Source organism: Amblyomma maculatum, chromosome 4 (genome assembly GCF_055883805.1).
Source record: "Amblyomma maculatum isolate TAMU_Amacu chromosome 4, ASM5588380v1, whole genome shotgun sequence".
NCBI lineage: Eukaryota > Metazoa > Arthropoda > Arachnida > Ixodida > Ixodidae > Amblyomma > Amblyomma maculatum.
The window spans coordinates 32,537,540-32,552,334 of record NC_139347.1 but is presented as its reverse complement, the minus strand read 5'-3'; the positions used below and the strand labels follow the sequence as shown (position 1 = coordinate 32,552,334).

Genomic DNA, 14,795 nt, shown 5'->3' with positions numbered 1-14,795 from the left:
ACAGAGCCAATGACAAATACGAGAAAGTTTTGAGAAGGGCTCCCGGCGGTTAAAAACAGATATGAAGGTCGCCGACAAGCAACTTGCGTTGCCACAAATGGCAGTAGCTAATATTGTTCCGTGAAAAGCCCTTCGGTTCCATTGATGAATGAATACGTTTTGTACACAGACACTTTTATGGTGCTTATCCTCAAAGTTAAATCACGCTGCCGTCGTGCGATGGCGCAGCCCGAAAACTCCAAACTTTTGCGCGGATCTAGTTTCGAGGGCCAGTTCAAAAGCCCGTCTAGGGACAATGTTGTCCAAGTGGTCCTTAGACGAACGGAATGCGTGGGCTGAATAACGGGTGACGTTGGCAAAGAGAAAATTGTCTCGTCAGCCAGCCTTGCCTTAAAGTTGGCTGAGTCGCGGAGGCGGTGTGTGGGGTGCGAAGTGTGGGAGATTCATACTAACTCTAGCGTAGCATGTCCTTTTTTTGGCACACCGCGGTATATTACTACCCTGGCTCACTTTGCAGCCCGGGGAATGCTGCACCGAATAAGCAAACCGCGCATGGGTGAAAGTGAGTGGGCCACTTCTCCTTTCCCTTCCTACGTTGCTAGGAGCGTTCGGAAATGAGTTCGCCGTCCGGCGAGCGTGCGCGGGACGGAAGTTTGGCTGTCGGACGAGGAACCGTTTAGCGGCTGGCTAGCAACATCGCGCTGCCGAGTACGTAACATCGCATGCGCAGATGAGCGGATTAGGAGACAAGCCCAGGGCCATTAGTGCAGTGAAACATAGTAGCCGGCATTGTTAACCCGCGTGAATTTCAAGAGCGACATTTTGGCGCCAGCTGTTGCGGGCCTTCTTCCGGCCTCTTGCCGAGCGAAACCGGAAGTTGAAGCGGCTGCTCGGTGAACAGACCGCTCCAAGAGGATAGCGCAACTGGTATTACAGTGCCCAGCGTGCCTGAATGCTCCTAGTCGGCCTCTTCAAGCAGGAAACCTCCGGGAAGACGCTGTTCAAAGGTACGTGGGACATTGTTTGGCAGACCAATATCTTTTCTATCGTTAGTGGCATTTCTAGTTGGGTGTTGCAAAGATATACTGTTTGAGACAGGGACCACCCATATGGAGCTCAGTACTGCCGCCAACTCCCAAATGTTCGAAGTTCAGGCAATGTTTGAAGGCCATGTTACAGAATATTATTACACCACACCAAGTTCGGGGGTACGCGGCGGACGGGCGGGTGGGGTGGGGAGAACTTGTCAAATGCTGAGAGATACGTGTATCCTATATAGGGTGCTCATACTGAAGTGGGTAATAGACAAGACAGGAGAGGAGTCGGAACGTTTTCTTATGAGATTTCGCTTTCGCTTTTAAGTGCCCGTCGGGGGAGCCACTGCATATACTGAACACCTTTTCTTTCTAGGTTTGCTCGCAGCAAACAAGAGCTGAACGTTATTATTATCTTATAAAACTCGCATGTCACGTGCGCTGATTCGGCCAGAAGCTGATAGTGTTGTCTCCTGCTGCCGGCCACTTCTCGTGACGCTTCATTTTTCTAACATTTTTCTAACAACTAACCAGTTTTCATGCACGTTTTACCGCAGGCGTCAATCTTTGGCGCTGTGCAGCCAATTAACGACAAGAAAATGACAAAGAGGACGTTACTCTGAATTTGTTCCTTTGTGAAAGTGGCGAAGAATGCTTCAAGTGAAATCCAAGCGAACACAGCTACAACAGTGACAAAGCGGAAATCACTGCACAGTGGAGCAAATATACTTCTGTTGCTGGAAACGCTATTTTAAGTTTTTTTTTTTAAAGTACAGCTTTTATTAAGAACATTACCCAGGAATGTGTCTTTCACGTTGCTTAGTCTCGATAACACTGACTAGCTGCGTGAAAAAAAAAAAAAAAAAAAAAAGAAAAAATCGGGCACCTTGGGCCCCACGTCTCGAAATTTCAAAATAACTCGTTGACTTGCAGCTAGCGCGAAGAAATTTATGAAGTAAATATTTCGAAGTGAATGCGGTAGCTCGCATATATACCAGTGGTTCTCTTTCTTCAGCCTTTCACAACATGGTAGTTAAAGAATCAGTTAGTCAAAGAGAAAACTTTTCAAACACAACTGAAAAAAGAAAGTAAACAGAAGAGCCAATGAGATGAATTTATTGTACAATGTATGTCACGCAATTATGCCGCACCCTCCAGGACTCCATGCTTCGATTTTCGCTTGTGGCATTTTTTTTTTTTTTGTGTGTGAACACTGCGCACACTGACCCTAAGGTTTGTGTTAATAGCACGTATAATACAATGCGTTGGTGTCAACTAGTGTTGATAGTTTGCGGCATTCCACTCTATCGGTCTGCATAACGACGGTTACTCAGACTATATAGGTCCATTGAACCTGTTTCTCATATAAGCAAGTTAAACACTAATACGAAACGTTTGCATCAGCCGTTCACGCTAATGCTTGTTACAGATTGCACCGACGGTATGTCTAGACGCACCATATGCTTGTTGTACAAGTGAAATTTCGTTTGCTAGTGACATATAAAGCATCCTGTGCTAATACAAAATGAACTCAGATTGGTGGGCAGAATAGGGAGGTAGGTATTGGCACTATGAAGTGGTATTAACGGCAAAATATTTATTTTATACTTAATACTTTTATACTAAGGGAACTTAATAAGACAGGAACAAGGAATGTGAAAACATGCCAGCATATGACAGTGGCTAAAACCAAGGACATATTGAAAATTCTTTCGATCTTTATGTTTTGGTTTGTAGGGAGGTAAATGGGAAATTATAAAGGCACCGATCCCGTTATTTGAAATTATTGGTTAGAAAGTTCAGGAACAAAACATCAGTATGACACAGGAGAGATGCGGAGGTGGGGGTTCGAATTCAACCGGCAGCTCTTGATTATCTGTTCTTTTACTTTTTAATCAATGATATTCTGAATACAAATGGGCACAAGAATAATTTCGCACTAACACTACAAGTTAACAATAACAACAACAAAAACATTTAATCACTTATTCCGTGCATACCTCGGTTTTTGTGACTGTTAGCCAGCAGGACAGCAGGATGAGCAACGCGCGAAAAGGAAGCCAATATCCCCATTCCAAAAAGCTATAGACAATGTGATTCCCGAATTAGGGAGTGCCAGACGACTTGTTACTATATCAAATTTTATTTCACAGAAGTCGAATCCCACCCTACTTAACAGACCCCGAGTAGAAAGCAACTGTAACTCTGCATAAAATTTTAGATCTTTAGTGAAGAATTTTTTCTATGACTTTTATGGGTTTGTGGTGTTTGCGAGACAACGAAAGGCACATTAATTACTGAGAAAATTACGCTGATAAGTGTTTTTGCCATCCGATTCAAGCATGTCACGTCTAGACGGGAAATGACTGCGCGATAACCGTTTTGAAGTGAATTGCGGTTAGCTTAGTGTCTGAGATCCGCGCCCCCAAAATGCGTACAATGACACCCGTATATTCGTTGTTTGGTATTGTAGAGCTTATGAAAGCTCCACTGTGCCATCAGATAATTCCTTTGTTGATATAACGTAGTAAGCTGTTGATGCAGGCTAACTTGCATTTGCCCTCAGCATCTCATTAAATGACTGCTAACAAAGCTTAGGGGGCAAGTCCGATTCGGGATTTAATTTCTTGAAGTATAAATACCACTGCTCCTGTACTTTATAGTCAGGTCTCAATGCATGCTGATCATTATTTCGCAACATTTTATGCGGTCAGGGAGAGACCTCGTAACCAGAAGGCTTTACTTTCGCGGAGATGGTTGCGCAAAACATTTTTACCGCTGGAGATAAGCGCTGTCGAACGCGGCGATCTGGGCTGCCATCCGGATTGCCGCCCCCTTTACGTGTTCGGTGAGAACAGCGCCCTGGTAATATCCAACTGTTTACGCCGCAGGGCATGCTTTCGTCTTGACATGGGGCAAGGCGGAACAGGGTACGCTTGTACGCAACTCCTTGGTTGGCGCGTTTTCTTTTCTGTTCTCGTTCGTCGCGTTCACACGAAGGTCATCGTATCTTGCTAGCGGGCACACCATAGAACAAAGTAGACCCCGTCGTATTGCGTAGCAGGAAAGTCAACCACTGCGACAAGTAACGGTTGCTTGAATGAAATATCCTTAAGGTGGAAAACGAACGTTTAGGCTGTTAATAAAATTATTTAAGAAAGTTAGGCACTATATTAAGGATTAGTGGTGGACAAGTGCTAGCCTTTACTGAGCTTTATTACAGAAACGTCTCGACTTATACATCACGAGGGAAAGTTTTGGACCAGTTGATCCGATATTGTCGCGAGGGAAAAACCGCGACTTCAGATTGGACGAGAGACGAAAGTGGACGGAACGAGCGGTACATTACATCACGGACTGTATAAAAGCCAAAAAAGCAAAACAAAAAGCTCAGCATACGAACAAGGCAGGGCACAGGTCAATAATGAATACTAAGCTTTTCTTTTTTTTTTTTTTGATCTAATCATTCGTGACATATGTACTTCGCCCTAAAGTCTGCACTTGTCCTGCGTCATTCTTTCCTTTTCTCCATGTTAAATGCGCTCTTGCCTACACTACTTAAAGTTCGTGCGCTGGAAGAATGTAGAAACAAAAAGAACTGAGTAATCGTCTAGGCATTCGCATAGGATTGCTTTCAATATTAAAAAAAGAAACCTCTTTGAATATATAATACACCAGCTATGTTTTCTGCGCAAGGAACCTCGCTGCCTACGTCCCAGAACTGCTAAAATTATCAGTAGCTGCGAAGAGGAACCTATGCAATTTGCATTCAAGAGGTGTCACGGCGGTGGCTTATGTAATTTTTCTTAACCAAGGCCGCTCTATAGGGGAGCGCGCTTTCTGCTCTAAACCGGCTGTGACTTAACTTATTTGGCAAATAGGCTGGTGTGTATATGATGACTCTTGGAGCGGTAGGACGGCAGTACGATTCGATGAAACAATAGACGGCTTATGAGATCGCCTAGGATATGTTCAGGGGTTGGCGCGATTGCAAAGCCAACTATTGCTTCAATCATCAGCCTCAACATATGTAGTTGTGATGACATCACACGTACACACGCGAACCCGCCTCTGGGCCTCAGTGCCGAAGTAGAGCATTGATAATGCGTGCACCGAGATGAAAGCAAGAGCGCCTTAGTGTCCTTTACTTCCGGGCAGCGTCCTAGAAACTTAATCTAACGCAGTGATTCTAGCCCGCTCACGACATTCAAGCGGTGGGAGGAGATGATCACGTCTACAGCAAGAGAATTTATTCGCCCGTGTTTTTTTTTTAATATGAGGAACGTTGGGAGGAGGAGTGGGGGGGGGGGGGGCGCAGAGTGATAGCTATCGCATATTTGGTCCATATACAATACCTACTGAAATTGTCGCTCATACTGAGGGACTAGCTTCAAGTTTAGACCTTCGCCACGTGGCCCATTTGCTTTATAGCTGTTGGTAATTCAGGCCACAGTTGATCGAAAAGCAAGACACGCAGTTGGTCTGATTGGTGCTAATTATTTTCATTTTTGACACATGAGGTATAAATAGATTAATCCGAAAGCGTGATGTACACATTGTTTTGCATATTTCCGTTGCCCATGGTTACAACGCCTATAATAAGAGCGAGGATGTGGTGATTTTTTTTTTTTCCAAAGAGGTGATTACTGATGTGGTTGCATTTTTTGGCTTATACGCCATGTCATTACCCTTCCCCTCTTTCTTTCTCTCGTTCCTGTGAAATGACAGGAAAGCTCAAGTTACAACCTGAAAATAATTTTAGCCTCCTAAGGAATACACTAAACACAACCAAGTTTTGCCTTGTCATTTCACGTGCTCTTGCAGGAATAACAAACCATTCAATGTCAAGTGACCGAGGCGTTGCCACAACAATGGTTGGCGACATGACACCGGAACTTGATGAAATGGCCAGGCGGGAACTCGGGGAAAATCTGGAAGTGATAATGAAGTCCATAGAACAACTTCGCCGCTACGTTTCTGGTAAGGTTTCAGGAAGTCACCGCCATTGTACTAGTCTTCGTATAGAATTCCCGATACCTGTCCCTTTTCTGAAGGCAAAAGGGCGTCTCTACATAACTGATAACGTACTGTCGCATAACATGTCATTCGGCTTGGAATTCGCTTAACATACGCAGATGCCATAAGCAGGAAGATGCTGACAACAAATTTACTGACATTTTATGTTCAAGGGGAGCATGAGAAGGTGAAAAAAAAAAAAGCCCGAAGTATGGGTTACTGCTGCTACCAAATTCTAGGCGAGTAGTACCTTTATTTCTCTGTGAAGATAAGGGAAGGGGGAGGCACAAACGTTTTCCAAAAAATGGCATTTAAATAAAAGTTATCCGAAGAATCTTGACGCAGCACTACACTATATTGTGTTTTTTTTTTCTTATTCTGTCGTGTAGCCATCATGTATGCCAGTGTGCTCATCTCTAGAGCGGCTGTTATCATCTCTCATGCCTGAAGCAGCTGACGACTTATAACTGATTTGACTTATAACTGATTTAAAAGCAGGCTCATTTGCAATCAATTTTGTGTTTAATCGTTTTGTGAATGCACTAATTCCATTCAGAGAGTAGTGTTGTGTGCAATACAGTTAAGCTATAAGTAAAATAGTCAACTACTATGAATACTCGAAGTATTAAAAATTTGTAGACCCCGTCTGTCTAGAAGAAACACCGCACATGTCTAAGCGCCTCTATTACATTCACACGTGCCCTGATCTCGCATTTTTGCACTTTCTTCAATCAGAGGAGCCCTGGCTGGAATGCCCCACTGATGAGGAGTTCCTAGTGAAGTTTCTCCGGGCTCGAAAGTATGACGTGGAGGAAGCCTACAAGAATGTCCGGAAGTATTTTCGCGTCAAACAGGAGACTCCCGAGATGTTCGAAAACTTGAATCCTTACACGATCCCATTCGACGCTGCCTGTAGAAAACACCGCTTGGCTACCGTGTCCCGGATGAGGGATTCGCTAGGAAGGGGTGTTGTGCTACTCAAAATAGGTAAGAGGTCGAACGTCAGCAGTGTGGTAACGTTTACCCGTATCAGAGCAGTTAAAGAACTTGCGGCGCAGAGTTAAGAAATGATGTTGCTCTTGCATTTATTTCAAGCGTTCGATTGCTGTTTGGACGAGAGCAGGAGATCTTAACGTATAATCGCAGGTTCCCTTGCTGCAAGAGCAATAGAGGATATCGCGAAGAGTGTAATATTATGGAAGTGTATGCATGGAAGAATATTTAAAGCCGCTTAGGACAATGCAAACGCTGTCACCATGACTGCTTATAAGAGATCTTTCACCTTTCTTTCTTTTTTCAGCAGAAAAAGAACTTCCGGTTCTGCGGTACCTTAAGTAGCTTGTGGGCTCTTGAAAATAACCCAAGAGTTGGGAGGGTGCCGCAGGGACGTGAAAATGAATTTGCGTTTTGTGGGTAATGGAAAAGCAAAAGAAAAAAAAAAAAAAAGGCAAGAACCCTCACTGCTTGCGAAAACATGCGACATCTTCCGGAGTTAAGACTGCGTTTTTCTGTGATAAACCAAAAGCCATTAGACTCGTGCGATGGGCCACATTTACAATAAATTATCTAAACTAGACAGAAGAGAATTCCTTGATGCTTCTTTTGGCCAAAATAGAAATAACACCAAATTTTCACGGCATGATGTACCCGCGGTACATGCCATGGTAGGTTTCTGCATCATCTGAGCTTCTGTGAAACCGGTGTCAAGCAAAATATATCATGCCGTTTACGGGAAACGGAAATGCAGTCTCTGTCAACATTGGACGTACCAACTTAAGCGGCTTGCAAGGCGTAAAGGTAAGCACGCTTCATCGTGATGAAATTGGCCCCCTAACAAATGTGTCTATTCTGGTCCTGGAAGTAAGCTATTTTCTATGGCTGAGTTCTGAAATGACGCTGTACCGCCAAGATTCATGCATCAACACGATGACTGCCTGACATTCACGTGCTGGAAGGCATATGACATCCTCTGCATAATCTCGTTTAGACATGCTTCCAGGCTTCATTGGAACTCATTTATTGCCATTTTAACATATCTTTAGCACCAAACAACTGTTCAAGTGCAGTTACAAAGCGCCTGCGCGCTTTACAGTGTCAATGTACATATCTCTAGCACTGAAATAATGAAATTTTCAAGTGCAGTTCCAAGCGCCTGTGTGCTTTACAGTGTCAATGCACATATCTCTAGCACTGAAATCGTGAAATGTTCAAGTGCAGTTTCAAGGCGCCTGGGTACTTTACAATGCCAGTGCACGTTGAGAACCGCAGGGGTCCGAAACTGACCGGAGCCTTCCAGTGTAGTACGGCGCCATAGCCTGAGTTGTTTTAGGGCGTTAAACCTGGTAAACCACTAACAATTACCGATAAACCATAAACCCAGTGCAGTTCCAAGTTGCATTTGCAAGTTTCAGAGACGAAGCACAATCTCGCACTGTGGTTGGATTTCGAGAAAAGATAATGCTTTAAAATTCCGGGCATTGATGTGAAGGTACGGGAAACTCTCAGTAACGCTGTGAGGTTTCTCTATATCGACGCCAAATTCCTATCTCGTTCCTAAGGCATGTTGCAAAATACTTTTTTCGCTTCATTATTCACGATAAAGCCAGTGCTAATAGTCTTCATTATTGCCTGCCCCTTTTCTTTCCCATCGGCTTTCAGGCGCGTGGAACAGCCGCATCTGCTCCCTCAACGACTTCTTTAGAGCTGGACTGGTCCAGGTCGAGTGGCTACTGCTTCACCAAGATGTGCAGGTCCGGGGTGTCGTCTTCGTGCTCGACTTCAAAGGCCTTAGCGTGTACCACATAACGCAGTACACACCATACTTCATAAGCAAGCTTTTATACCTCATGCAGGTGAGATGGACGTTCTAAACATTTGGGAAGAAAAAAAGCTTTACTCTTCGCGTCATCGTTAGGTATATTTACTTTGCACCTATCTGCTTGTTGAGGCCGAAATAGTGATGATAGAGGAATAGGTCATGGAACCTATCCAATGGTCATCCTAAGAGACGACTTTTACGTCATAGAGATATCTGTAGCATGGCAGCGGTATTAAGAAAATTGATCCTAGACACAGACGGCACTACGTAATAAAATATCTCTGGCCGCGTAGTTAATGAACAGCTAAGGCTGCATTTCCGTAATGCAGGGCAAGCGTCAAATTCACAGACGCAATAGTCTGCTGTGTGGAGTATTGTTGTAACTGTTATCAAAATAAAGGACAACTTAACGAAGTAAATGTGGCAGCTATGAACAGCGCTTCGTGGGTAGATGTCCTCGCCGTAACTCTACCTGTCCGATCGTATGCCAAGAGAACAGTTCTGTATGCTTCGGTCTTGCTTTCTAGTGATATACATAGCCGGCTGTTTACTCCTGACACTGAGCAGTATAATCGCTGTGCCCATAGCCTTAAAATGCTTTGTTAATTACAAGCAACATGCTTTGGTGTCTGCTATTTGCTACAATGATTTTATGCTTTTCAAGCTGTACAATAGGCGACGTTTTTAAAAGTGTCACGCTAGCATCAACTGCCCGACGCTTCTGCGTCGGAAGACGGAGGAGAAAAGAAGTCACGTGACAGAGAGGGCTGTAGTGAGAGCCGCCTGCTAGGCTGTTCTGATTAGAGCTAGTCAACCCCTGCTCATTATCGACAGCTATTCATCTGAGTCGTAAGAAACTGTAGTGAACTAGTTTTTGTTTAGTGAGTACATTTTGGGTGCTATATCGAACACACATCTGCGAAAAACATCCTGCGCGTGTCTAAGGAACTGGCTTTCAAAAAGAACAACAAAAAAACCTATTAGTTGTAGATACTCATTTTCGGCGAATCAGTTAAGTGAAAGGAACGCCCTCCAGGCACCACCCGCCAACATGACCGGTGCCTAGCTTCGGACAGCTAACGTTACTCGTTTGCACTAATCCATCAACTGCAACGCAGACTGTAGATGAAACAAGTTTCAAGACTCGGCAATCGAACTTGTTAGGGGGGGTTGACTCGCACAAAGCACAACAGCCAAGCAGACGACGCTGGCTCCAGCAGCATGGATGATGTGCAGGCTCGTTCTCTCTCTCTCGATTTCCGCGCTGCTTCGCCTCGGCGCGGCTCCACTTGGAAATCGACGCTCGCGCGACACTTTTGAAAAAGGAGTCGACTGTACATGTCTCAGTAGATTAGAGGTGATTGTGTGAACTACAAAAACTACAACTAATGCATGCGCAAAAAGTTCAAGGTAATCTTGGCATACAAAAATGCGAAACATTCCTTGTTGACAGATTCGTTGTGCATCCAAAAGCAAAATTGATTTAGTCGGCAATATTTGTACAGCACGAAATTATCATAATTCTATGTCTTGAAATCGTACAGCAGTCTTCTTTGGGCTCCATGGTAGTCACATCAGAAGGTAATCGCGCGTCTATGAACATTGAGAACTTGGCGATAGCTTTAATAACGGCCTGTTTAAAATCCCCGCGCCCCCTCTCACACTAAAATCACACCATGTTTGCAAGTTTAAAAACGTAACACTGATTAAGAATTGAGCAAAGTTCGTGGCTGCGGATATGTTAATTGAAGTCCAAAATAGTCATGACTTATGCCATGCGGTTCTCAAGGGAGGTGAAAAACAAATGGGCATATTTCTTCAGTACGGACAAGAAAAACATACAGTGTGAGTGAAAGGTTCCACGAGTAACTGTTTATTTCTGGTAAACTTTACCACGCGTACCAGTTGAAAATTTAATTTATTCTTGTCAATTTCCACCGCATAAAATTGTTTAAAAATTGATATATTCACATCTATTCTCCCATTCTTCTTTTATAGGATTGTTATCCCATCCGTGTCAAAGCTCTCTTCGTGATCAACAACCCGGCGTTATTTGACATACTGTTCGCCGCCGCGAAGCGATTTATGAAGCCCAAATTGCTTCAAAGGGTAAGGACCAAGTTCGGTGCTGGCAGCGCCCGAGCTTTCCTGTGTGGCTTTTAAGAGTGCCCTTACGGCTGTGCCGATTGTTTCATTCTTGAATAGCTTGCGAACTTCGGCCAATATGTGCATTATTTAAGGAGCATGAATTTTGAATTGCATTTACAGGACGCGCGTTTTCGCAATAGAAGCCATTTGCGTTTCGAATAAGTGTTTGACGTAGTGATTGGTACTTTGTGAAATATATAGCTCCCGCACAGCATTGCGCATTTCACTGATACAAATACTAGTTTGTTAGATTGACAATTATGTAGGTAATGGGATAAGGGGCGAAGCCAAAATGATAAATTATCAAGTTTATCAGAGAAAATATTGAAACGGCCAATAAGGTTTAGATAGTAATAAAAGATAGTTTTTTTTTATGACAATAATTTTAGCGTGCGTAATGCACAGAGAGCTCGTACACATCTAAGTACATCGCAGAAGGTCAGGTCTGTCTGTATTCATTAGACGCAGTGCAGTAATTACGAGCTTCCTAATTATGCCAACGCCTTGGAAAAAAGAAGCGTTTTATAAATTACATTAGGCATACGCCGATCCCAAGACACCTGTGCATTGCATGAATACTTTCTACCGATAAAAAAAAAAGGGGAGAGGGGAGTGTAAAATCGGAAGGGGGATAATTAAAATAAGAAAGCCTTCATAATGCACACTAGATATCGATGTAGTGGATAAAAGCAGATAATAGCAGAGGTGATATGCAACAACAATATCACTGCGAGGTCTAGAATCAGCCTAGACTTGAAAATAAAACAGGAATAGACAATAGAGAGAATTAGCATCAAGAAAGAAAACAGATGAGTTGACGATGTTGCTCGGGAACAGATATTTTTCTCATTAACAGGAGCATTGAGATTAGCTTTGAAGAATGCAGTAATCTTATGACATATTTGCAATGTACTTGTCATAATTACCGGGTAGGATACATATACAAAGCAATAAAAAGCTTCCTCAGGGAACCAGATATCTGATGAAGCAGTGCGAAAGCATGAAAGCATCCAACCCCGTAGACAGAACTCTTCTTAGTGAGAGAACTGCAAATTACAAAGATTAGGCATATACGAAAATTCGATAAACTCACTAGGAGGTGAAGAGAGCAATGCCATGATCAGTATGGGTATATTTATGAAAGTAACTAAATAATTATACAGACATTTTTACTGTAGCCGAAACAGTTTTGCACAACGCCAGTAACAGACTTTTGTGAGGAACAGTTGGGTATCCTGCCAGGGCTCAAATAATAAGCAAAGAAAGCCATACGAGCTATGCAGAACAGAAAAGCTGCAGGTGAGGATTAAGTACCTGCACATCCCTTGATGCAAGGTGAATACGTTGGGCCAGAAAAATGTTTCTTCTTATTTGCAATGACGGTCGCGAGAATACCGGAAGCTTGTAAGAAGGCTAGTATTGACGTATGGGTATTGAAAAATATTACAGGCCTGTCACCCTACGTTTCTCACATTACCATGTACTTGTTAAGGTAACAAATCAGTAATAGAAATAAAGCAGCCTTATACTTCAGCGACAGGATGAGCATGGCTGGCTGCAAGAGAGGGTTATCTAAATTAAACCACATTAACAGTCTCAAACATCCGATAAATGCTCGGAAAAGTAGCAGCCCCTAAGAAACTACACATTATGGCATGTTTATATTTCAAGAAAGTGTTGGATTCAGTCCAGCCCTTAGAAGTAATGAATGCATTGGGTATTAATCGTGTAGGAGGGGCGTTCGTAAAAAGAGGTGGGAAATGGTTCTAGGAATAGCGTCACGGACAGTGATAACATACAAATTAGGAGGACTGCTAGAAAGGAAGACACTATTCTCGAATGATATCCATAGCATACTTGTGGCAACTATTCGAGAAGTTGGTTCGGAAAGTTGAAGATAAAAGTTATCGAATGACTAAGTAACCATCGACTTATTGGAAACTGCAGCGCAGCAGTAACAAGGACGAGACGTGAAGAACACAAAACACAAGTGCTTCCGTTGCGTCCTTCTCGTCTCGTCACTTTTATTGCTGCACTGCAATTTTCAGAATTAAAAACCAACTAGCCAGCCACTATGTTTCAAGCAATCTTATATCCACTCACCCCTTACCCTCAGTGCAGGGTAGCAAACCGGTTTCTTTTACTAGTTTACATCCGTGCCTTTTCTCCTGACCTTCCTCCTCCTCCTCGACTTCCCGTTGGCACTTCCCCTTTCTCTCTTAAGATGAACTGAATATAATTACTGGGGACTTAAGAAGTCAGAAAAAAGCAGCAGGTATAGAATTTGATATGAAGAAAACAAATATTCAACACTGCAAGGAGAAAACTACAGTTTACAATATGCAGCGAAGCATTGGGAATGGTAAGAGAAAAGAGAGATATATATCGCAGTAGTGATCGCTGGTCGCTCCAGACCGTAACACGAAATAAATTGGAGAAGGAGAGCAGGGTTGGGCGCGTTTCGTAGATGCCCTCCATCATGAATAGCAGTGCCTCTCATGTGGACAGCATAAGTCAGTACTCATCTATCGGACATAAGCACGGAGACCGGCGAAAAGGGTCAACACTAACCTAAGGCCAGTGTCGAGCTAAAGAAAAAAAATATATGCTTTAAAAGACAAGAAGACAGTAAAATCTGTTGAGGGAGAAACACTAGTTAATAATATCATAGCTAACGTAAAGAAGTAATTGACATGGACACAGTATGCAGTCGAAGGACAGATCATAGATGTTCCTGAAGGGCAAGGTAGGGTAACGATGGGCAGCATGCATTAATTCCTAAGGACGTTCCACGGATGAGATTAAAATGACAAGGTGACGGCCGCTGGCGCAGGATGCAGTACTCTGTAGCGGATGAATATAGGCTAGTGATGATCTATAGTGCAGGCTAGTGCAAGAAATAAGCTGATTGGAAGTCATGCGTAATGTTTTACAAGTGCCTACGCTGCACAAACGCCTGCTGAGGTAATTTTTTTTTCTCCTCATCTAGGTCTGTCTTCTTGGGCGCGACGTGACGAAACTGCATGCCTTGCTTCCCCATGACGTGATACCGGAGCAGGCAGGCGGAACACATGAGTCATACGACTACGACAAGCTCGAAAAAGAGCTGCAGAGCAAAGCCAAGTACTACGACGACATGAATCGCTACGGCTATCGCAAGACGAGCAGGCGCGGAAGATGACTCTACGCCGCTGCTTGACCGTCCACAAACCGGAAAGCATGACATCGCATGAAGAGTCTGTGATATGACATTCTCTCAGAGTCGCGCACCAGCGACTTTAGCTGCTTTCAATCCATATAATATCTCGTGGGGATTCACTGTACACGCTTTGTAAGAAAGGGGTCATTAAAATGTCTTCAATGGTATAACATAGAACCATGACAAAAGCCGACATACGTATGTCGCCTTTTCATTTAGCATCACAGATAAGTGGCGTGTTTTATAGCCATAGACTCCGAGCGCGCTGTTTTTGCCATCATCTAGGCTGAAATTCTAGCACATATATTATCTGCTTGCTGTGTTTGCTTGAAATGCAATTTTTTGTAAACTCCATGCACTTAGGACCTTGGAGAAATAAGTCAGATTGTACAGTTTTTTGCGATATCTGTGAGACGAAAAGCTTTTTTTTAAAAAGTACTGACATCGAATTCCCGTTGCTAGTTTTCTTCTGGTTAATAATGCGTAACATAATGCTGCACATTAATCTCCAAGTTGCACTCCTTTCTCACAACTCATTAATTTATAATTAAATGATTATTTATTGTCTGATTCGGCTTCG

General features: G+C 43.3%; 1 protein-coding gene across 1 annotated transcript; it reads left to right on the top strand.

Moving 5' to 3' along the window:
• Positions 1–952: 952 nt before the first annotated feature.
• On the top strand, positions 953–14,352 carry LOC146190633 (alpha-tocopherol transfer protein-like). Its single transcript, XM_084599821.1, has 6 exons — positions 953–1,007; positions 5,859–6,014; positions 6,786–7,037; positions 8,709–8,902; positions 10,867–10,977; positions 14,006–14,352. The coding sequence occupies exons 1-6, from the start codon at positions 953–955 to the stop codon at positions 14,195–14,197; spliced, it is 960 nt and encodes a 319-aa protein (XP_084455947.1). The 3' UTR covers positions 14,198–14,352.
• The last annotated feature ends 443 nt before the right edge of the window (positions 14,353–14,795 follow it).

Bases quoted from the DNA above. Each gene is read 5' to 3' on its own strand.
- LOC146190633 (XM_084599821.1), top strand. From the start codon at position 953: ATGCTCCTAGTCGGCCTCTTCAAGCAGGAAACCTCCGGGAAGACGCTG. The intron at 7,038-8,708 runs GTAAGAGGTCGA...ATCGGCTTTCAG, and splicing joins TGTTGTGCTACTCAAAATAG to GCGCGTGGAACAGCCGCATC. The intron at 8,903-10,866 runs GTGAGATGGACG...CTTCTTTTATAG, and splicing joins AGCTTTTATACCTCATGCAG to GATTGTTATCCCATCCGTGT.